Source organism: Hypanus sabinus, chromosome 1, assembly GCF_030144855.1.
Source record: "Hypanus sabinus isolate sHypSab1 chromosome 1, sHypSab1.hap1, whole genome shotgun sequence".
Lineage (NCBI taxonomy): Eukaryota > Metazoa > Chordata > Chondrichthyes > Myliobatiformes > Dasyatidae > Hypanus > Hypanus sabinus.
Genome location: NC_082706.1, coordinates 83,722,874 through 83,748,612, shown reverse-complemented (window position 1 = coordinate 83,748,612; position 25,739 = coordinate 83,722,874). Strand labels below are relative to the sequence as shown.

Here is a 25,739-nt window from a genome sequence, read left to right as displayed (position 1 = left end):
ACAAGCCCTTGGAGGGCCCAGGTGGTTGTTGTTCGGACTGGGCAGAAAAATAGGATGGTGGTGGACTATAGTCAAACCATCAATAGGTTTACGCAGCTTGACGCATACCCCCTACCCCGCATCGCGGATATGGTCAACCAGATTGCTCAGTATAAGGTGTACTCGACAATAGATCTGAAATCCGCTTATCACCAGCTCCCCATCTGCCCAGAGGACCGCCCCTACACCGCCTTCGAGGCGGGCGGCCGGCTCTATCACTTCCTGCGCGTCCCTTTCGGTGTCACGAATGGTGTCTCTGTCTTCCAGAGGGAAATGGACCGGATGGTGGACCAGTACCAACTGCAGGCCACATTTCCCTATCTGGATAACATCACCATCTGTGGTCATGACAGGCCAGATCACGACGCCAACCTCCAACGGTTTCTCCAAGTGGCCGCAGCTCTGAACCTTACTTATAACAGGGACAAGTGTGTTTTTGGTACCACCCGCCTTGCTATACTTGGGTATGTCGTGGAAAACGGGGTTATTGGGCCTGATCCCGAACGTATGCGCCCCCTGTTAGAGCTCCCTCTTCCCACCACTCTCAAGGCCCTCAGACGGTGCCTGGGGTTTTTTTCCTATTACGCCCAATGGGTCCCCCATTACGCAGACAAGGCTCGCCCCCTGGTCAAGTCTACCTCGTTTCCCCTCTCTGCTGAGGCCTGCGCGGCCTTCAACTGCATTAAAGCGGACATTGCCAAAGCTACGATGCATGCAGTGGACGAGACCGCTCCCTTCCAAGTGGAGTGTGATGCCTCCGATTTCGCTCTGGCTGCTACCCTTAATCAGGAAGGCAGACCAGTAGCATTCTTTTCTCGCACCCTCCAAGGCTCTGAAATTCGGCACTCCGTGGTGGAGAAAGAAGCCCAGGCCATAGTGGAGGCTGTTAGGCACTGGAGGCACTATCTTGCTGGCAAAAGATTCACTGTGCTGACCGACCAGCGCTCGGTTGCGTTCCTGTTCAGCAACCAACAGCGGGGCAAGATCAAAAATGATAAGATTTTGCGGTGGAGGATAGAACTCTCCACCTACACCTATGATATCCTGTACCGGCCTGGCAGACTCAATGAGCCCCCTGATGCCCTATCCCGGGGAACATGTGCTAGCACACAGCTCGACCAGCTGTACGCCCTTCATGCACAACTTTGCCATCCGGGGGTCACCCGATTTTACCATTTTGTGAAAGCTCGGAACCTGCCGTACTCCCTGGAGGACATCAGGACGATGACCAGGGACTGCCAAATTTGTGCCGAGTGCAAACCGCACTTCTACTGTCCTGACACGGCACAACTTGTCAAGGCCACCCGCCCTTTTGAACGCCTGAGTGTTGACTTTAAGGGCCCCCTTCCCTCCACTGACCGCAATGTCTATTTTCTCAGTGTTATTGACGAGTTCTCACGGTTCCCCTTTGCCATCCCCTGCCCCGACACCACTGCCACGTCCGTCATAAAAGCCCTGCGCCAGCTCTTCACTCTGTTCGGGTATCCCTGCTATATCCACAGCTATATCCAGAGGGTCCTCCTTTATGAGTGAGGAGCTGCGCCAGTACTTGCTAGCTAGGGGCATTGCTACCAGTCGGACCACGAGTTATAATCCCCGGGGTAATGGCCAGGTAGAGCGGGAGAATGCCACAGTGTGGAAGGCCACACTTTTAGCCCTTAAGTCCAAAGGGTTGCCGGTCTCTCGATGGCAGGAGGTCCTCCCTGAGGCACTGCACTCTATCCGCTCTCTGTTATGTACGTCCACCAATGCCACCCCTCACGAACGCCTATTCTCTTTTCCCAGGAAGTCTGTCACTGGGACCACCCTACCAGTTTGGCTGACGTCCCCGGGGCCAGTGCTGCTCCGGAAACATGTGAGGAGCAATAAATACTCCCCGCTGGTGGAGAGGGTTCACCTTCTCCATGCGAACCCCCAGTATGCTTACGTGGTCTTACCTGATGGGCGGGAGGACACGGTCTCCATCCGCGACCTGGCACCCGCAGGTGCAGCAGACCACTACCCTGAAGGCTCTCCGGTAACTGTGAACCCTGCACCAGAGGTGACACCGTACTCACCAGGCCCTACACAGACTCCTCACGACACTTGTATACCGGGCGTTTCGTACGCATTTATACCAGGCGCCTCGCACATGCATGAGGGATCACCGGCGCCTAGTGGGCAAGAACACGCGCAACCCCCGTCCCCTGTGCAATCGCCAATGTTGCCGGCACCTATGCGGTCACAGCCGGTGCTACGTAGATCGCAGCGACAGATTCGACCGCCTGATCGGCTTGACTTGTAAGAACCTTCGCTACATGAGGACTTTTTCAAACGAAGGGGGGGTGAATGTGGTGAACTATGTGCCTGTCGGGACACGCCCCTGCTGACTGCTCCTGTGGCTCCTCCCACAGGCCCCTGTATAAAGGAGACCTGCGGCCTGAAGATCGGCCTCAGTCTCCAGGACCTTGTATGATAGACACTCACTCCTGGTTCCTTCTTCCAGTCAATAAAAGCCGATATCTCGCCTACGTCTCAGTGTGAGTTATTGATGGTGCATCAGTGGTTATATGACTTACTCTCACCTTCCTGTTGGCTTGAACTTAATCAGCTCTTATACTATTGCTGATAGTGAGATAGATACAACAATCAGTTATATAAATGCAAGCATTCAGTGGTGTAAATTTTAGTGTTGCTTCATAAGGCCAGCATTAGTGGGGATTAGTAGGCACAATACAATTTACAGATTAGTAAAGTGTAAGTATTACAATTATTTTGTAGATCCTATTAGCAAAATACTTCAGCACTGCAGAAACTGTATTTGAAAGTTGTCAAAGGCGTCAAAGAGAGCTGAATCCAAATGTTTCTTGTTTTATGGGACATTGGAGTTGCAGTTGATCAAATTGCTGATTGCATTTTTACATAGCATATACCCATTTAAAATGGGGTAAGGTTGCAAAGAAAACACAATAATTATCCTAGTTAAACAATTTCTGTATGAAGAGAAGGCAAAAGGCAATTACCTTTACAGTGATTTTCGTCCCAGGGATACACACAGTTTTGCACACCATTGCAGACCAATGTGTCGTTGATGCACATGTTGCTGTGACAGAAGAAAGCGCTGGCTTCACAGGGGGCTGCAACAAAAACGGTGAGACACTGGTAAATTCAAAGCCACATACCTGGCAGATAGATACTACAGTGTACCCTCAGTGGTTACTTTCTGAAGAACCTCCTGTACCTAATGAAGCGGCCACTGAGTGTACGTCTGTGGCCTTCCCTGCTGCCTCAAGCCTGTCTACTTCAAGATTCGATGTGTTGTGCATTCAGAGATGCTTTCTGCACACCACTGTTGTAATGCGTGGTTATTTGAGTTACTATTACCTTCCTGTCAGCTTGAACTAATCTGAGCACTCCCCTCTGATGTCACTTAATAACAAGCCATTTTCACCCATAGAACTGCCACTCACTGGATGTTGTTTTTATTTTTTTTTTGCACAGTTCTCTGTAAATGATAGAGACTGTTTTAAATCCCAGGAGATCATCACTTTCTGAGATACTCAAACCACCCCATCTGGCACCAGCAATCATTCCATGGTCTAAGTTACTTACATCACATTTCTGCCCCATTCTGATACTTAGTGTGAAGAACTGAACCCTTTGACCATGCCTGCATGCTTTTACACATTGAGATACTGCCACGTGATTGGCTGATTAGATATTTGCATTACCAAGCCAGTGTACAGGCCACTGAGTGTAGATTTCAAGCTTACTGCACCAATCCCTTCACATTTTACTTGCTGAAACTTGTTTGATAGGCTTCTTTCCCCCAATCCACAGTCTGGCTTGTTTTTATTTGCCTTCTGAACCTGAGCTGTTGGTACAGTAAGCCACTGCACTACCACGTTACTGTGGTGTCTTAAATCCACCCCCAAATAATTTTGGATAACACCCACAAAATACTCGAGGGACTCAGCAGGTCAGGCAGTATCTAAGGAGAGGAATTAACAGTCAACGTTTCAGGCCAAGACCCTTCATCAGGAGTGGGAAGGAAGGGAGGAGAAGCCAGATAAGAGGGTGGTGGTTGGGGAAGGAGTTAATCCATTTTTTGGCCTTTTCTGAAAATAAGCCTAGGTTATCTGAACCCTCCTTCGAGCAAGTATTTCCATAGGCCAATGTTCATAAATTTAAATTCTGCATTTGATTGACTCTTTCACCCTTGTTGGACAAAATAGTTTTTTTAAGCAGAGAAGTGACGAGTCAGTGGATGTGGTAGACAATTACAAGTGGACTCAATGTGTTGAATGAGTGGAAGCGTTTTTGAGTGCAAACAGCACATCGTAGGAGAGATAACCGACAATGAAGCAGTGATTGTGCAGGAAATGGAAGGTGGTATTGTTGTTGGTGGTGGGACTGGACAGATGGAAGAGGTTGTTGGTGCCAAGTACTACAGAAATCTTACAATGCAACTGAATGAGGAGGGAAGACTCTTTCCTGCCCCATCAATGCTGCCTGACCTACTGAGTTCCTCAGCAAGCTGTTTGTTGCACTAATGCTAGCATTTGCAGACAATAGTTTCAATGAGCCCACTAACAGAAATCCTGGAGGCCAGAGACTAGAGAGTCACCTCTGGTTTATAATGATAAACTTGTGATATAATCAAGGAAATCTTATTCCGAAGTACAGTGCAGTGCACTGATAGGACCATATCATATGTGTTGTATCATCAATCAGTAATGAATTTCTAGCCAGTAGTCTTTCAAGTTCAACAGAGTTTCAAAATTCCCTTTACTTTATCAGAAATGCTTTTATCAAGCTATCACAAAAATGATTCTATAATGTGGAATAAAAACAGTTACAGTATATTAACACATCTACTAAATTCTGGTAATTTCTCTTAAATAAAATCCCTTTCTGTGTTATAATATGAAACAATAATTGTACTACTATATTTACATGTAGTTTGACAAATTCTCTAGGTAAATAATAATGATAATAATAATAATTTATTATTATAATATTATAATTGTTGTTGTTGTTGTTATTATTATTTTAAGTACTTCATTGATTCTGAGTGGGAAATTATTTCTAATAATAAATGCTAAAGCATCCATGAAAACATTAGGCAATATTTCTCTCTAATCACCAAAACAATCTCTTATTTTTGCGTATAAGATCCACGCACAGATTTATTCCTGGGAGGGTTTGCAGATTCTTGGGGAAGTAATATGCAAGGTCAACTGAAAGCACATGGTGAGAAAACTGCCAATAATGATGGCCAGTTGTCTTGAGCTGGTCAATACTGATGGCAAACTATTGGCTCTGGCACTTTGATTGGCTGGTGGCCTGTAACACTAGCAAAGAACCTGAGAGTCTGTGGAAGCTTCCGACACAATATAAGCATTGCTTTACTCATTTTTTCAGGGATATGGTTAGCTACAAGGCACACAATTTGCATTCATCAGCCCTATAACCTTGAGATGCAGCTGGAGACATCATGTATGGTAGAACAAATAGCCTGCTGGTTGTACTCAAACACTATGACTGGGCATCATATTGATGGTGGTACTCGCGACAGACGAAACCATTCAATCCTGTGACCCTAAACAGAACCATTTATTCTTTAAATTGTTAGTCTTGAAACCCATAACAAGGTTGATCTCTCCTGTGCCCATGTGCAGCTGAATGTGGATTTAGGGACAATGAAAACAAACTGAAAATTAATGGGATCCATGTGTTACCCGAGTACACCAAGTTGCCATATGGAGTTTGGTCAGCCTTGATAATCCTTCAGGCCGTGAAGGAAAGGATATTACAAGGGATAATGAGGATTTTATGCAATAAAGATGAGTCACAGAATAGTGGAACCGTTAAAGAAATGAAGGAGGTTAATCACCTGGAAGTGTTCATATTGGATCTCAAAAAGTGATTTAACGTGTTCCAATTTCCCATCCTTTCCATCACCACATATTTATCCAGTTCCCCCTCGAAAGCCACAGGGACATCTGTCTCCATCACATCTTGCATTCACTTTTATACCTGTGACCTTCTATCCACTGCCCATCCACCAATGGATGCAGCCTCCTCCTACTCACTCAGTCTGGACCTCTTACCCTTTTTGCATGCTTCAGTCGTATCATCCTTCTCATCCCTGAAGGCTGCAGCTCCTTTAGCAAATCACAAACCTTCACATCCCTCAAATACTGTAAGTCAACCAGAATGGAACACAACATTCCAGTTGAGGCTGACATGAAATTTTACAGCGGTTCAGCTTGACTTCTTTGCTCTTTTATCTGTGTGTTGATTGATGAAGTACAGAACTGCATATGTATTATTAATTGTTCTATTTACCTTGCCACTTCCATGATTGGTGTGCTGAGACACCCTGCGCTCAGTTTAGAACAATATCCTTTATTCTATACTGATCTCTTCATTTTTCTTCACCTCACTTTGAATTTTATTGTCCATACAGCTACCCATTCCTCCCACTTGCTTATACACCTCACCTTTAATTTTATTTCCCATTCCTCCTGTTTGCTTATACATTGCTGCAGTGGATCATTCTCTACTTCACATTTCACAATATGGCCAACTTTTGTGTCAGTTGCAAATTCAGAAATTTCAGCTTGTGCTTCCAGTCTAGGTTATTAATGCAGATCAATAAAGCAGTGATCTGATCACTAATCCCTGGGGAATGCTATATTTTCCTTCCATTTTGAAACACAGCCTTATACTATGATCTGCTATTGCATAAATTAGCCAACTGTGCATCTATGTATCCAATATCCTCTTTATGCCACTTGCTTCAACTTGAGGATAAGCATCTTATCGAAAAACTTCTGCAAATCGTTTTGTGAACAAGGGAACAACACTTAACACTCCCCAGTCCTCCAAAATCACCTTAGTATCCAAATAGTATTGAAATATATGTTTTCCTACACATTCCTCCCAAATTCAAAAGCTTTCTCAGATGCATTCTGGAAAACACTTAAGGTTATTAACACATACATAGCATGCCATTTTAAAACTTTCTTCCCCCAGGCAGACTATCTGGTCAACCATTCTAGTTTACTGCCCCCCATCTCCTCTATTTCCTCCATCACTGGCTGCACTCTAACCCACTGTTTATAATGCTGTTTACACTGTAAATACATGCTGGTATTTGTGCATTCATGCACATTTTATTCCATGCCCATACTTTAACCTCCAACTTAATTTTTTATATAATTCCTTATTCTTAGGACTGTTGAATGTTGCTGTTTTTTGTTGCATGTCATGCAAACAGACAATAGCAAATTCCTAATACATGTAAATATATATGCCAATTAAAGTTGTTCCTTGATCCTTAGGTCTACTGACAGGCCTACTTAAATTCAGCTAACTTTTCTTCTTTCCATACCATCAATTTTAAACCCATCTAGTGAGGAATGTTTGATGGTTCTGGGCCTCTACTCACTGGAATTCATAAGGATAAGGGATGACCTCAATGAAACCTGTCAAATGTTGAAAGGCTTTGATAGAGTGGATGTGGAGAGGATGATTCCGATGGTGGGGGAGTCTAAGATCAGAGAACCCAGCCTCAGAATGGAGATGAGGAGGAACTTCTTTAGCTAGAGAGCAGTGAATCTGTGGAATTTGTTGCCACAGGTGGCTGTGGAGGCCAAGTCACTGGGTATATTTAAATCAGAGGTTGATAGATTCTTGATTAGTCAGGGCATGAGGGGATACAGGGAGAAGGCAGGAGACTAGGGCTGAGAGTGAAATGGATCAGCCATGATGAAATGGTGGAGCAAACTTGATGGGCCAAATGGCCTAATTCTGCTCCTGTATCTTATGGTTTTAGTGCTTCAACTAGCTTTTTCTTTACTAATGCCTTGTAAGACCCTCTTCCTTGATGAAGGTAGGTGCAAAGTACACATTTAGTACCTTGAGATTGTGGTCAGCATCCATGTGCAGGTTCCCATTTTGTCCTTAATAGGTCCCCCTTCTCCATGTACTCTCCTTTTACCATTTATGTACTTATAGAACACTTCTGGGTTCTAGTTTATGCTGGCAGCTAATTATTTACTTTTGCACTCTCTGCCTTTTAGTTTTCAATTCCCTTTGGTTCTTTTATAATCACCTTTATCTTCTTCTATATCTCCTTTGTTACCTATGGATGCCTTGATTTGCTTTCTTTGCCCTTCCTCAGAATGTGTCTCCACTGTATATGAACCATCTCCTCCTTAGTATCAGCTTATTGTCCTGCTACAACTTTGGCTGCCAGCCTGTGGTTCCAATTTACTGAATCTGGGTTAGATTCATTCTCATCCTATGTATCTACTTGCCACTGCAGAGGATCAACAGGAAGATGATGAGCATGTATTCAGCAAATTACAAAGGCATAACACGTGATTGAGATAGAACAAGTCTGCATTTATACTGCCTGAGGTTGTTGATATAAAATTTAGTAGCTGCAAGAATAATTAAATACTAAAAAGTCAAAATCAAAGTAAAAGTATTATCACAGTACATATATGTAACCATTTACAACTTTCAGATTCATTTTCTTCCAGGCATTTACAGTAAAATAAAGAAACAAGAGAATTTATGAAAATGATACATAAAGATGACAAACACCCAATGTACATTGAAACATCGAGTGAAATACATTGCTTTCAATCAAAACAAATTAGTGAGGATTGCTATGGGCAGCCCACAAGTGTTGCCACACTTCTGGCGCCAACATAAACACAAGAGATTCTGCAGATGCTGGAAATCCAGGGCAGCACACACAACATGACGGAGGAGCTAAGCAGATAAGGAAGCATCTATGGAAATGGATAAGCAATAATCTCCTCCATTTCTCAGACATCCACACTCACCCCATCTTCCTGCTGCCTTAATAAGGATAGAGCTTCTCTTGTCCTCACCAACCTGTCATCCATCAGCCTCCAGATCCAACACATCACACTCAGCACCATCCACCACCTTCATTGGAATTCTACCACCCAAACACACCTTTACTTCTTGCCCTCCAACTCTCCACTTTCTCCAGATATCGCTCTCTCTGTGGTTCCCCTGTCGATTTGTCCCTCCTCACTAATTTCCCTCCTGCCACATATCTTAGCTTCAGAAATGCTGCACCTGCACATTCACCTACCCAGTCACCTCCCCCCTTTCCTCCATTCAGGGCCCCAGTCTTTCCAGGTGAGGCAAAATCTGTTCTATCCAGTGCTCATGACACGGCCTCTTCTATATGGGTAAGATCTGGCATAAATTGGGGTAGGGCTTTGTCGAACCTCTCCGCTCCATTGGCTAAAAACAGAACTTCCTGGTGGCCCGCCATTTTAATTCCTATCCCCATTCTGACATGTTGGCCCTTTTGCTACAATGAGGCAGAATGGGAGGCCATGGGTAGAGAACCAACATTTCAGATTTCGTCTAAGTAGTCTCCAAGCTGATGGCATGAACATCAATTTCCCCTTCCATTAGTTTTTTTGCTTACCAGTAAGTTTGGATAGGTACATGGATGACAGTGGGTATGGAGGGGAGTAGTCTGGGTGCTCCGGGAGTAGGCAATTTTAATGGTTTGTCACAGACTAGATAGGCAAAGAAACTGTTTCTGTGCTGTATTTTTCTATGACTAAGACTCGACAATCTTCCTCCTTCACTCTTTTTCTTTTCCCCACTCTGGCCTTTTACCTCTTCTCCTCACCTGCCTATCACCTTCCCCTGGTGCCCCTCTTTCTTCCCTTCCTCACCCACCAGATTCCTTCTTCTCCGGCCTTTGACCTTTCCCACCCACCTGGCTTCACCTATCAACTTCCAGCTAGTCATCCTTTCCCCCCCCCCCCACACACATTTTTTTTTTAATTCTAGCATCTTCCCCCTTCCATTCCAGTCCTAAAGAACACTTTGGCCCGAAATGACCTCCCAAGTTCGTGCAGCATTTTGAGCGTAGGCACCAACATAGCATGCCCACAACTTACTACCCCTAATTGTACATTTTTTGGAACATTGGAAGCAACCAGAGCACCCAGAGGAAACCCATGTGGTCATGGGGAGAACATACAAACTTCTTACAAAAAGTGTCAGGAATCAGACCCTGATCTTACAGCTGGCGCTGTAAAGTGATTAGAACATAGGACATAGAAAACCTACAGCACAATACAGGCCCTTCGGCCCACAATGCTGTACCAAACACGTACTTACTTTAGAAAGTAATTGTGCTAATCGCTACACTACTGTCACCCCCTAGTGGCATACGTGATTGGTACATACACTGTTGCAGGGAAGATCAAAGAGACTCTGAGGTCAATTTTATAATTCTTGCCTTCTTTAGGAACCGGTATCTAATGACGATTCACAATTGAGTTCAGCACACTTTGTCACACTTCTCTATTCCAATGAGGCCCTGCTCCATCCAACCAAGCGAACAGATGAGCTCACCACATTGTGGAGTTGTGCTTATTGGACAAGAATCAAGCAGTGCAAAATTCATCAGCCATTGGGCAGCATGGTAGCATACAGTTGGAGTAAAACTTTACAGTGCTAGTGATCCCCGCTCAGTTCCTGCTGTTGTCCGTAGAGAGTTTATATGTCCTCCCTGTGACCTCCTGGATTCCTTTGGTGCTCCGGTTTTGCCCCCATTTCCAGAGCTGCGCAGTTAGTAGTTTAATTGGACACAACTGGGCGCTGTGGGCTTGTTTGGCCAGAAAGGCCTGTTACTGTGCTGTATCTCTAAATAAAAATGAATAAACATGGAGTAATGCCTCTGCTCAGTGTATCCTGATTAAAATTCAATGGCTAATATTGTTAAAAGTGGATGGTGCAAGCCTGGAAGAGCAGAAATGAGGGGTCAGAAGGGATGGTAAACATCCTAAATTCAGAAGGCATGGCCTGAAGTGGAAGGAATTCTGCAAGTGGCATGGTCACCAGACAATGGAGGATCATTTAGGTGCAAAGATTGTAGATCTTCTGGGAGCTTAGCAGGAGACAATGAAGCCTAATGGCGACTCCTTTGCTTGCATCTTAGGAAACAGCTCTATTTTCATTTTTAATATCTCTATTTTTCCCTTTCAGGGTTCTCTTGAAGACCCTGACCTGGAGTTACATGTTGACTATGGTTCTTTGTGGGAGTGGAACCCACTCTCGGAGTTCCATAACTGGCCGTTGTCTGGCATGCCAAGAGCTTGGCTCAACTTTTGAGGCCTAGTATCTCAGGGCTCTGGAGATGGGCGGATCAAAGGTTGGTGTCCCGGTCAGTGTTGTGGGATCTGGAAGATCTTTGGCTGTGTGCCCAGAGCCCTGAGATCTTTGGGCACAGAGCTCGGAAAAAATGACGCAATGGACTTTTAACATCATAAATTAGCAAGTTGTCTGTTATGAGTCCCCTCTCTCTGTGAAATGGAGACAACTCTTTCTCCCTTATCTGGGGGGAGAGAGAGAGCCTGTGGAATGTCGAATGCCGGGTGAACAATGTAGTCTTTGGGGTAACTGCAAGCCTATGTCTTTGCTGTTGCTTTGTTCATGCTTCTGTGCTCGGCAGCGGGTGCCAATGCTTTTTTTTTGCCGGTGGGGGGAGGAGGGATTGTTGTTTGTGGCTGGTTAAACATGGGAGGGAGGGGAGCTGGGTGGGGGGAAGCTTTGGGGTTTTAACATTTAACTGTCATTCATTCTTTGGTTTTGTGGATGGTTGTGAAGAAAAAGCATTTCAGGGTGTATATTGTATACGTTTCTCCTAGCATACCTAGCAAGATGTGCTTGGGAGCAGGACAGGGATGCAGATGAAAACAGATGAGCATGCTGGTTCAGGACACACAAAAGATCCAAATCTGAGAGAAAAACACATAGTCTGTAGAAGGAGACCAGCCAGAATGAGGGCATCTGGACTCACACCTTCGGGATCACAAATGCACCTCAGAACTTGAGGAACTCTGAGGTCAAGAAGGACAGAAGGTTTACTGAAATTATAGCCAGATAACTGTGTACAGATCTTCTCTAGGTTTTGCTCCTGTGGTCGGTTTGTAACCCGATCCATACACAAGTCAAAATGCAGCTGTGAGCCAATTGCCCACAAAGCAGAAGATGCCTCAAACCCTGTTGTTTTCTCCAGAATACAAGGATGCCCCTTTAGAACAGAAATGAGGAGGAATTTCCACAGCCAGAGAGTGGTAAATCTGTGGAATTCATTGCCGCACATGGCAATGGAGGCCATGTCATTGGGTAATATTTAAAGCAGAAGTTCATAGGTTCTTGATAAGTAAGGGTGTCAAAAGTTACAGGGAGAAGGCAGGAGGTCGGGGTTGAGACTGATAATGAATCAGCCATAATGGAATGGCGGAGCAGGCTTGATAGGCCAAGTGAGCTATTTCTGTTCCTCTGTCTGATGGCCTTAGAGTAGCTGGCAAGTCCATTCCACTGCACTGCCGAAGGCTCAGTCATATGTTCAGACCTCACATCAGTTGGGTGTTTGGAAACTGGGAAGGAAATGTGTTTGTTATTAATAAACCACTGCACTTTGATTTGCATATATTTATTTTATATTTTAAGGACTATGGTGTATAAAAGTAAGAGTCCATTTGGAATTCAACATGTCACGTGATATGGCTTTCAGTATATTGTACTGGGAACAGCTAGAGTTATTGGTTTAAATAAAACATATTCTGTAGACAGCTTAGGCTCTATAATTGGTTTTGCATGCAGAAGTGCTAAAAAGAAACAATAAATGCGTTATCCCTGGACAGAAGGAGGAGGGAAATTATCCTTTAACTCCCAGAGGAAAGCTCCCTAGGCTCCCTATGTTTGGGAACAGGTTGCGGCCAAGATACTAAATTCACAGCTTAGCTCCTGCCCTAACCACCCATTTCTCCTACCCCCGCCTTGACAACTTCACAATCAATATCCAGTCTGGTAAACTAGTACAACATACTTCAATCTTTTCTCATCATTACACATTCAGGTGACCAATCTTTACACGCACTTGTAACGTGCTCACGTAGTTCACAAACTCAGAGGTAGCTTATTTGCCACAAATCACACAAACCAACAAACCCAACTCTTACAAACTATTCTTCTCTTTCTAAGATCAAACATTACTCAGAATATATTTCAGAAATCCTTACATTATTCGACCCACTTTCATTGAAGAGATGGCATTGAAAAGGATGGGTGTGGATTCGTAAAAATGAAGTTTAATAGCAATCCCAAAGGATGCATTAGGTAATATTTATTTACCTTTAGTAAATAATTTATCCAACCTTTAGTCTCTCCTCTCTTCCCCATGTAACCTATTTGACGTTTGCCATTGCTCTCAAAATTTATGCCATTCTCTCTGATCTTTTTGCATCACTGTCTAATTGCTGCTCCTTCCATTTTGATCTTGTCATCACTGTACTGAATCTGTTACACCCAAATAATTACTGTGAAGAGTTTGTCCGGGGTATTCATGGACATCCTGGGCCTTGATTGCTCTAATAATTCTGAAAAGACAGCCACTGTTGATTTCTGAGCCAGATCCTTGTACTTAAACCTGTAACCACAAGATGGTGTCCTGACCACACTTAAGTCAAGCATATTACACAGTTCTGAACAATAAAGTAAATCCTTTGTAAACATATAACTAAATTATATAAATATAATAATGAGTGAATATTTACACAACATACTTTAAGACAAAACAAATCATCTACGTGAGGTACATGAGCGAACACACACACACACACACACACACACACACACACACACACAAACACACGCACACACACTTTACTGGAGGAGCTCAGCTGGTCAGGCAGCATCTATGGAAGGGAATAAACAGTTGACGTTTCGGGCTAAGAAAGGAAGGAGGAAGAAGCCGTCAATTGGGGTGGAGAGGTCTAATCCAGTGCTACATGCTAAATAATCATCTTCCAAGCTAACCCCAGCTCAGTAATCCTCAGAAAATTTAGCAGAGGGTGATCATGATTTACCATTTAATTCTCACAAGCAACCATTAATTGCAAGTACAAATAATTATAGCCATTGTGAGAAAAATAATGACTTGAAATCTAATTTTTCACATTATTTCTCCAAGTTAAAGTTACCCCATTGTAAGATATCCTGTTTAATTCACAGCAATGATTAAGATTGCTAATGACAATTAAGCAATGACTAAGATAGTAGAATACAAATCTAAGGAACATCTTTGCAATGAATTGTACCCTCTAATAACAAAGTGCAAACTTTAAATTAAATTACTATTCTTCTGGTAATATTTTCTCCATTCAGCATAATCATAAAGGTCATTCAATGGGAGCTGGGTATTTTCCAAATTATTGCATTAAATGCTAGAATTCAGTTCTATGGAGTCAAATCAAGCAATCTTCAATCAGTTCTAACAGCGTGCTTTCAAAACTATAAAATGGACTTCCAAGTGCATCAAATAATTATCTCTTTGGAGTGCCAATCATACTAATGTCAGTTGTCAACGAGATAACAATTTAATGGGCTTTAGTATTAAAGTGAAAGCTGTTTTTTAAGGAAATTCTGCCAACTAAAAATCTTAATTAAACTTTCCTCTGTCAGATCAAAACTGTAGAAGAGCTGTGAATTTACCAAAGGACACAAGTAACTAAACTAACAGTAACCTGCTTCTTTATAAATAATAGATCAAGGATCAAAGCTCAGCTTTATTTGCCATACACATTTACATACATTACACATTTGCTGTGGTGTGTTGGGGAAGGTGTGACATGCAACAAAGAAGTTTGAAGCGTCGGAGCTTGGAGTTCAGTTCTAGTCCTCTGTAAGTAAGTTTGAAAGTTCCTTCCCATGTGCACGTGGGTTTCCTCTGGGTGTCCCTCTTTCCTCCAGCAGTCCAAGGACTAGCAGTTAATAGGTTAGTAGGTTAATTAGTCATTGAAAATTGCCCTGTAAATCAGTGGGTTGCCAGGTGGTGCATAAGTCCTATGCCACACTGTATCTCTAAATAATACGTAATAAAAATAACTGTATTGCATAATGACAAGCTGAGTGGAGCAGTACAGTTTCAACAGTGTGAAAAGGTGTTGGCTTCCCGTGTTACTCACAGGCAACCTCTCTGAAAATTCATTGATGGAAATTTCAATGTCAGATTGACTTCAGGTTTCTGATGGAGCAGCGGGCAGGACCATGGGTGCTCAGGCCCCAACACAACAGCCCTGTTGATAATATATTTCAAAGTTTTGTAACTCCAAAACATAAAACCAATTGAAAGAGAAACATGGCATCACTCGTGTACATTCAGTTTTACTTTTGGTGAGGCGCGCACTCAGGATGCGCGTTCATAATGACGTGTGCCATTCACGCGCTTCTTACATATGACCTTAAATGAATTGTGTACACAAACAATGAATGCTTAATTCAAACCATATATTTACTACACTATGCAAATAGTACTAAAATAACAAATATCTATCTAGATATTCCACAGGAGTTGGTGTTGGAACCGATTCTTTACATGTTATATGTCAATATTTTGGATGATGGAATTGGCAACTTACTGGCCAAGTTTGGGGACAGTACAAAGACCGGTGGAGGGGCAGATAGGAAGTGTATGGTCAAACACTGAAGGTGTAGACTCTTTTCTAAACAGGGAACAAATTCAGTAATCAGAGGTGTAGCGGCACTTGGACGTCCTTGGGAAGGAATCCATAAAGATTAGCTTGCAGGTTGAATCAGCGGGTAAGGAAGGCAAATGCACTGTTTGCATTTGTTTCAAGAGGACTAGAATGTAAAATCAAGGATGTAATGCTGAGGCTTTATAAGGCATTGGTCAGACCACAGTTGGAGTTGAGCAGTTTTGGGCCCCTAGTCTAAAGAAAGACATGCTGGTATTAGAGTTTCCAGATGAGGTTCACAAGAATGATCCCAGCAATGAAAGGGTTAATGTATACGGAGTGGTTTGATGCCTCTGGGCCTGTACTCATTGGAGTTTAGAAGAATGAGAGCCGATCTCATTGAAACCTATCGAATTGAAAGGCATAGATAAAATGGTGAAGAGGATGTTACCTATATTGGCACAGCCTCTGTATAGAAGGTCATCCCTTTAGAAGAGAGATGAGAAGGAATTCTCTTAGCCAGAAAATGGTGAATCTGTGGTATTCATTGCCACAGGAGGCTGTGAAGGCCAAGATATTGAGTATATTTTAAGTAGAGGTTGATAGGTTCTTGATAAGTAAGGGAGTCAAAGGGTAAGGGGAGAAGGCAGGGAGATAATAAATCTGCCATGATGGAATGGCAGGGCGGTCTCAATGGGCTGAATGGCCTAAGTCTGCTCCAATATGTTATGATATGGTCTTGTGGCCTATAGATAATTCTATAATGACTCTTTTTAGCTGAGAATGTGGGAAGACTCAAATGGCTAGAAAGTTATCATAAATTATGTTAAAAGTCAGAGCTCAAAGGTGGGTAAAACAAAAATGTGCTTAGGAAAATAATTATTTTGTAGTGCACACCCTGTTGGTGTGAAGGATCTAAACTGCATAGTGATCCCATACCTGTTCATACTGGTTGCTAGTTATAAACCTAGTGTAAAAATGTATGGGTTGGTGCAGCAACTAACTATCAATAATAATGTAGATCACCCATCATGCTATGCAGGGTTTATACTTCTGCTTCCTTTCAATTTGCCATTATGTGAGGGCTGGGTGCTTATTTGTACTGTAGACTAGAAAGCCCCTGACCCATTCACTCATCAGGGCTGTAAATCAAAGCACACCTCGCCTCTAACCTCCTGCACTGCTGTTGCAACTGAACACTTGGTGATCTCCTCATAGGGTCCAACTGTGCAGTCCCCAGTTGTTCAGCTTTCCTGCAGTTACAGGGAAATATTGTCAGCTGAACCCAAGGATCTCTTTTACAGGCAGTGGTTTACTAATCTTCCCTGGATTGTTCTACAGAGAGTCCATGTGCCAAGACCAGCTCACACCATGTCTCTTCATCTGTGCAAAAATCAGAAATGTGAGTGCTGTAAGTCAGATATGTGTGCATCCGACCTACCAGTCTACCACAATCTTCTGCAATAATAAAATAATGTTTATCGAAAATCTGTGCAGTTAAGCAGGGTACAAGCATGTCTCAAAGTGGAAAGATACTACATTTAGCTGAGTCATTGATGTGCTCCCTATCAGTTGGATTGGGGTATAAAATTATTATTGTATCTTCTTGTAATTTAATTTTTATATGCTTACTTGTATTTTTATATAGTCACCTATATACATGTGAATTTTTCAATAATTAGGGTATATTTACTTCTATATTTTTTGAGAAACATCTTAGTTTTCAGTAGCAGGTGCCAGCCCACTTGAAACTGGCTGTTTTATAGGTTAATTGTTATCACTGGAATTTTGTTATCTCTGGCCTGAGTATGAGATGAATACAACTGCTTTTTCCTTTGTCTTTTCCTTCTTCTTTCAGTTCCTCTTTCTTGTCCGTTTTCCATTCTTGTAACACTTAATAAAAGGACAATAAGCAATAAGCTTATCACCTCACTCTTGACTTCCGGAGAACCCTCGGATCACAAAAGAATCAGGATCCAACATCTAATTTCTCATTTATGGAAGGAAGGTTCATTTCCCCTTTGAAGTAGCTCGTGCTACAGGGCACCAGTTAAGTATAGTTGTAAAGTCAGGTTTGAAGCAAATGAATACAAAAGGTCAACCATCCTGCTGTCAATGTAATTATTAGTATTTAGAAATATCTGTACAGTGGAGAAAACTTGCATATACTGTACATTTGGAACTTCTCATTAAGGGCATTTCCAATCTTAGTCAAGGACGGCATTCCATCATTTCCACAGAAGGGATTAGCTTTGACTATGCACACAAGAGTAATATTTTTGAATGACGTTAAACCTTTCTGTTTTGTATTCTACAAGCCATTGATTAGGTAAGTGAAAGGCATTCTGCAATGACTCACCAACAGAGACATTATGATTGATGCAAAATTTCTCTGTGGTTTCCGCTCCACCAGCCCTGATTTAATAATGGTTACTGATGGGAAATGATAAGGGTTAATTTCTCTCAAATAATCATAGGCAAAGAAATTTATTAACAGAGTATATATGTCACCATTCCTTGAGATTCATTTTCTTGCAGGCATTTATAGGAAAATAATGAAATATAATAGAATTTATGAAAAAATATACATAATTAAAGACTCAAACAAGAAATGTTCAAAGAAGACAAATATATCAAACAAAATATCAGTAATACTGAAAATATGAGTTAGTAGATTGTGAAATCAGTTCAGTATTCTGGTGGTTGAGATTATCCACACTGATTCAGGAACCTAATAGCTGTAGGATAATAACTGTGCCTGAACCTGGTGGCATGGGACTTACTCAATAGTGTCCATGAGAAGAGAGCCTGGCTTTGATGGTTGGAGTACTTGATGATAGATGCTGCTTTCTTGAGTTAGCACTCCTTGTAAATCTGCTCAGTTGTGGGGAGATCATTTCCGATGATGGACTGGCTGAATCCATCAACTTCTGCAGACTTTTCTATCCCTGTGCATTGCTGTTTCCATTCTTGGCTGTGACACACCCAGTCAAAATGCTCTCCACTGTACGTCTATGGAGGATCTCTGCCAAAGGGAAATGTTGAATCTATGCAAATGTCGAAAAAAGTGGAGGCTCTGCTGTGCCTTCTTTATGATACTCTCGGGACAGAGGCTAGATTCCCTTATCAGATAGGATGAACAAAATGGCAGGAATGTACCTTTGTAAATACTCCCTCTCGGCAGGCGCTGTGAAAACCCTGCACAACTAGGTGATGAAATGTTTCTACAGAGTGGCTAAACATCTCAGCAAACAGCCACTTCAATATTACAATAATGTTATCTGTGTGACATTATTCTGTTTAGGACACTAACCCTCACAGATTCCTAACAGTGTCCATTGATTTGAAGAAATGCTCCTTTCTCTGCTCTGGTGAAATTCAATGTGGTGATTACTAGGTTTAGTGAAGGCTACCCACTCACCCCCAGAGAGCAAGCGTGACTTCACTGATTAGAGAGGAGCCAGGGCTCGTCACACTTCTTTCCCCCGAAACTTACTTTGAGAAGGAAGGGCTTAGTTCAAGACCAATATAACAAGGCAGTTAAAACACAACAGAAGTCACAATGAGATTGTCCAGATCAGACTGAAAAGCCTGTAATTGTATGGAGAATCTATCATCAGGTGTCATAACTTTAATAATTACCTTGATTCTTTATGAAACTAGTTAATTACATTTATCCATTCTGGATATTGTCTTTAGGAAAGGAGGTACAAATGGAAGTTTGTTCTTATTGGATTTCATCCAGACTCTGAGAATTGTTTGGTTGCTAATAAGAATACAAATACTTAAGAAACTGATGTAGGCATAGGCCATATGGCACCTTGTATCTCCTCCACCATTCAAAATCAAAGTACTTTATTATCAATGTATGTATGCAATATAGAACACCAAGGTTCATTTTCCTGCAGATGGCCACTCCATTAGCCATTCCATTACCCCGTTTCCATCTGTGACCTGGTGCCCGCAGGAGCAGCAGACCACTACCCCGAACACTCCATGGTAGCTATGAACCCTGTACCCGAGGTGACACCGCGCACACCAAGCCCTACACAGACTCCTCACGACACTCCTACACCGGGCGTCTCCTACGCGCATATACCAGGCGCCTCGCACACGCATGAGGGATCACTGATGCCTAGTGGACTGACACCTCCAGTTAGGCTGGAACCAGCACAACCTCCGTCTCCGGTGCAATCACCACCGGCACCTGTGCAATCACAGCCGGTGCTACGTAGATCGCAGCGACAGATTCAACCACCTGATAGACTTAACCTGTAGATATACTTGTAAGAAACTTCGCCCCATGGGGCTCTCTTTTAAAACAAAGGGGGGGGGGGGGTGAATGTGGTGAACTACATATACCTGTCTGGACACGCCCCCTGCTGACTGCTCCTGTGGCTCCTCCCACAGACCCCGGTATAAAGGCGATTGAGGCCTGAGCCCGGCCTCAGTCTCCAGGATGTAGTATGGTGGTCACTCACTGCTTGTTCCTTCTTCCAGTCAATAAAAGCCGATATCTCAACTGCATGTCTCAGAGAGGGTTATTGATGGTGCATCAAACCCTTTGCTGTGCAGAATGTCAGGAGTCTGATTATGTCTGTGAATGGCATGGCCTGTCAATCTGATCTGACAAATTACCGGTAATTAAGGCCTCAATGCTGACGATGATAGCCTGGGTGAAGATGACGATATTGGCTTACTTACCCAGCTGGTGTATTTGGGGGACTTTATGGAGGCAATGGTGGTTGTGATACTCCAGTGCTTCACTAGGGTAATTCTTCAGATCACAAGTAAAAGTAAACCAAGGATACTGGATGCTGTCTATCTTGTCGATTTGATCATTATGAACTTGATTTCCCACTTTAAGATGTTGTGCTACTGTCTTATGCAATACTCTGTCTCTTGATACTTCCCTTATCATTTTCCTACTTCAAAATTGTTTCCAAGTTCTCACTAACTTTCTTGATGCTCTTTTCCAACACCTGTGGACTCAATGCAACACTCTTCTTGACATATTGTGCTTTGGTCTCTCTTCAGTGTCCTGCTCCTCTCTATTGCTGCTCAGTCCCAACCTTGCAGTTCTCTCATGCAACTCCTACTGCAGGCCAAGCTTCTATTGTTCTAGCACTGGAAACTTACAATGTCATTATTGGCATACTAAATGCTAGAGGAACTCAGCAGGTCAGTCAGCATCTATGGGAGGAAATGAAGGGTCAACATTTTGGGCTGAGACCTCTCATTAGGGTGAAGAGTCTCAGCTCAAAACATTGAACCTTTATTCCTTTCCATAGATGCTGCCTGACCTGCTATGTTCCTCCAGCATTTTGTGTGTGTGTTACTCTGGATCTTGGCGCATGGCCAAGTGGTTAAGGCATTCATCTAGTTATCTGGAGGTCGCTAGTTCGAACCTTGGCTGAGGCTTGCGTGTATGTCCTTGAGCAAGGCACTTAACCACACATTGCTCTGCGACGACACCGGTGCCAAGCTGTATGGGTCCTAATGCCCTTCCCTTGGACAACATTGGTGGTGTGGAGAGGAGAGACTCGCAACTTGGTCTTCCAAGTCATCTGCTAGTCTTCCATTAAAAAAAAACCTTGCGCCCTGGAAACTTTCCAAGGTGCAAATCCATGCTCTATCGAGACTAATGGAGGCCTACGCACACACACACACTGGACTTCCAACATCTGCAGAATTGCATTAAAGTTGTTACTGACCCTTTGTGCATTCTTCGTCCAATTCCCATCTACAGCCCACATGCTCCAGCTATTTCACTCAATTACCCCAGATAAAGCACGGATGAAAATTGCCTACTTTCTGCTGTTGGTTTGTAAAAGCTATGTCGGGTGCTATGACAGTTATGGTACAATAAAATCTGTTTTTCACCTCTTTTTTATATGTTTAGACATTTCCATTCTGGTAATTAAGACTTTCCAATCACTTTACTTCTCCGTCACATTTTTAATATACAGTACTGTGTGTAATCCTCTTGCATCCTCTGGCTGGTTAAGTCAAAATCAAATCAGGTTAATTCAATTACCTTATGGGTTTAGGTGCTTGGCATCCTCACTTGTTTCTGAGGACATTTCTATATCATGTTTATTTATATCACAACACAAATAAGCATGTAATAAATAACTGTGGAGAATCTATACAATAAATAACAGAAAGCATTCTAACTTGTTGCATTACTGTCTGGAATGGGGGTGGGACTACTGCACAGGATCAGAATAATCTGCAAAGAATTGTGTCAGCTCCAGCATGGGCACTAGCATCCCCAACATTGAGGACATCTTCAAGGAGCAGTGCCTCAAAAAGGCGGCATCCGTTATTAAGGATCTCCATCACCCAGAACATTCCCTCTTCTCATTGCTAATACCATGAAGGTGGCACAGGAGCCTGAAGGCACACACTCAGTGACTGAGGAACAGCTTCTTTCCCTCTGCCATCTAATTTCTGAAAGGGCTCTGAACCCATGTGCACAACCTCACTACTATTTTTGCACTACTTATTTAACCATTGTATATATCAGTATATGCATATATATACTTAATGTATACTTACTGCAATTCAGAGTTTTTATTATTTTGGATTGCATTGTACTGCTGCAGCAAAAAAAAACTTCATGGCATATGCCAGTGAAATTAAACCTGATTCTGATTCCTGAAAATGCCTGATATACAAGGGGTGATTGATATATTTGTGATCTAAGGTAGAAGGAGATGAGTTACTAACTTCAAACTTTCTGCGTAATCACTCAAAGAGTTGACCTGCATGTGCATGTAACGAGAGCTGTATAACTCATCGCCTTCTACCTTAGGCCATGAACTTATCAATCACCCATCTGTCGACACTTTCTGGAGGTCCAAGATCCGTATGCTCCACGACCACTGGACTAACTGTGTAAATGTAGGAGGGAACTATGTGGAAAAATAAATGTGCTAGGTTTTCTAAAATTGACTCCTTCTACCTTAGGCCATGAACATATCAATCACCCCTCGTATCATTGTTGGAAGTTCTCCTATCAGTACATAAACTTCTCCATTGCTGTATTATTCACTCTGTGGAAGCTTTGATTGACTGACTGTTAATAATTAGCAATGACCAAAATGCGAATTATAGTAATATGTAACTGGATTATCAACAATAAACGTGTAATTTTGAAGACAAAATTATCGAACTTTGTAGACTCCATCAGACATCTACAACTGTTGGGGACTTGATAAGAAGTTCCACTTCCCCAGTTTTCAACTGTCTACCATGTAAAAAGAATATTACTTCTTTCAATGGTTATATATTTTCTTCCATCAGAAAGCATTTCCTTCTTCATGGACTCTTCACTGAAATAAGCCCAGCTCTAGGTCTAGCAATGATTTTCTGAAATTGGAGCCATTCAGAATGATTGATGAGTTCAAATATACTCTTTCATTGACACATATTGCAAAGTTGATTATGATCACCTTTAATATATAAAACAGAGATGACGCTAAGTATATTTCTGTAAAATTCCATCACATTTCCTAGCCATTTGGAACTAAATCATTCCTCTGTGAGAAAGATTATGATCTCATCTCTTATTCATTGTCCGAGAATTAGCAGGAGCCAGGCATTCTGACACATGTCTGAAGAATCAATTACTTTCTTTGCTCTTCATCTCAAAAACTTTGCTGGAAATGTCTATTGAATATAGGGTATCAGGGATCTTGAAATCAATAGTCTATTTCCTCAACTAATTAAATTTAGGAATAGTGAATAAAAAAGGAACAATGAAGAAGGACACTGCACAAATCAATGTGAAGTGAGATAAGAGAAGAGAAATAATAAGAGAGAAAGGAAGATGAGAAAAATTAAGTTGTAAATATAAAGCTACAAATTTTAGAATCTTTCGGAAAAGTTTACCATCAAGAGAAGAGGCACACTTTTTAAAAATTGGTGAAAGAGCTGAGTGCCTCAATTCTAAATCAGTGCTGAGTTATATTTGTACTGGTCATGCAGACTTTTAGGAGACCTGTCAGTACTTTAATCATAAAACAGCACTAAATTACCCAGCAATTTGTGTTGACCTGCATGTCAAATGATATTTCCACTTAGGGCTTAAATAGCACTTTTTTTTCTAGTTTGTTATATTTATAGACTAATGATAACCTGCCATTTCTTTGCTAGTACCATCACAGCCAACAACATTTCACCCCACACTTCTACGTCTACGTCACAGCTACGTCTTCAAAGATGGAAAACTCAAAATTATACACGTAGAACAACTGAAACCACTTCCTTTGATTTCAAAATCCACAAGTTGGATTATGGTAACAACAATTGAATACTGCTCCATGTATCTCCCATGCTGAGAGATTTCCTAAAAGTCATATCTATCTATATATATATATATATATATGATCCAAGTGTTCAAATGTTCATAAGATTACGATGTTATATAAACAAACAGTTATGCATTAATGAGATTTTCCATAACCTTTCCAGTAGTAATTCTTTTTCAGTATCTATAATGTGGCACAATAGTGTCCAATTAATTAAAAGAAATCCAAAAGTTGCTCACGTTCTTGAAAGGATGTGAAAAGCATCTGGAAGTGACTGCTCCGACTCCCCTCGTCAGCCCACATGCGGACGACACCGAGACCTGTACGAAGCATCAGGTCATTGGCCACGGTGCTACAGAACTTGGCTTTCAGATCCTCCACTGCGCTGCTTCCATCATAGATTGCCACAAAATTGCGCTTGCACTCGTTTGAGTTCTCCATCTCGTAGTCAAGAAATCTCAAATAGATCTATCAGGAGAAAAAGAGGAATCATCTTGGTCGGGTTACAAACAAAATGAGGAGAGCTACTGTCTCAAATTAAGGGAAAGCTGACTGAAGACAGACGGCCAAAAGTAAGATACTGGAAATTTGAAATAAAGATAGAAATTGCCTAGTCGGCAAGTCAGGCAGGATCTGTAAAGTAAGTAAGAGTTAATATTGCATGATGACCTTTGATGGAATCTCATTGTTCTGAAGGGTAAACTGTTCTGAACTAAACTGCTGACTCCATTTCTCTTATCAACAATGCTGACTCACCTGCTGAGTTTTTCCAACATTTTCTGTTTTCACTTTCTATTTGATTAAAAGAAGAAAAGGCAAATACCATCTGTTAAATAACAAAATAATCTGTTAAAGGCAAATAACATCCTCCTTGTTGCAGGGGGAAAAATAGTGAGGCTAAAAGTAGTCCGTAGTGATGTGGATTGTGCTAATGTGGTAACAGGGAACCACTGACAAAAGTAAAGAACTGGTGTGTAAAAGTGACATTACCTAAGTTTCAGGAGCTTCACTAATAATCCATTGCACCCATTGTTGTGATGGAAAATTGGATTTACTGTTAGACCTGTGGATAATTATTCCATTCTGTAATCAGAACCCTGTCTTCTACTTAATCAAGTCTTCCTGTAGCCACCATTCTGTTAGTAAAATAAAGGTTTACTGGTAATGTCATCAACTGTAAAAAGCTGTTCAGGTAAATAAGCCTTAGCTGGTCTCCTGATGTACACCAGTTTTTTAATAAATCGCTCATTTTGAACCCCAACTCCATGTGATCTCTCAGTTTGCTCTTACACCTCGCTCCAACTTCTCAGAATGCCTCTTACATAATTCCCAGTCCCTCAAATTTTAAAGGCAAGACCCATATTTCCATGTATATTACTCCATACTTCTAAGGCACTCTCCATCAACTGTACAAATACAGACTGAATGAGTTGGACAATATCATTACATATATTCTCAAAGCATCATCAAATTAGCGTCATGAAATCAAACAAAGTGACTCTCAACTTGGCCACAACATGCAGTTGATATAACTAATGCAATGAATCAGCAAACTATAGTGCTTTCCCAAGTCCCCAAGACAAACTCAGAGCCTTCTTCTGATAAAATGTAATTACATTATTTGTGCAATCTATACAAATTGACTGTTTCCATTTCCATATAAAAATAGTCTTAAGCTTTGCTTACACAACAGGCTTAAATGTTTTGAATAACTCCAGGATGTGTCCTCTGTTGATGACAAAATGTATATTTGAAATTCAGGATGTGGAGAGTGAAAAACAAAAAAGAAAAACTGCAGATATAGGAAATCAGAAACAAGAACAAAATTGCTGGAACATCTGGGATG

The 25,739-nt window shown here is 41.9% G+C and overlaps 1 protein-coding gene across 1 annotated transcript in view; it reads right to left on the bottom strand.

Moving 5' to 3' along the window:
• neto1l (neuropilin (NRP) and tolloid (TLL)-like 1, like) overlaps window positions 1-25,739 on the bottom strand; it is a 309,161-nt gene that overhangs the window by 17,500 nt on the left and 265,922 nt on the right. Inside the window, exons 7-8 of the mRNA XM_059971452.1 lie at window positions 24,133-24,361; window positions 3,042-3,155 (exon numbers count right to left, since the gene is read on the bottom strand). Coding sequence (XP_059827435.1) covers window positions 3,042-3,155; window positions 24,133-24,361 — 343 coding nt within the window. The remainder of the gene's footprint in view (window positions 1-3,041; window positions 3,156-24,132; window positions 24,362-25,739) is intronic.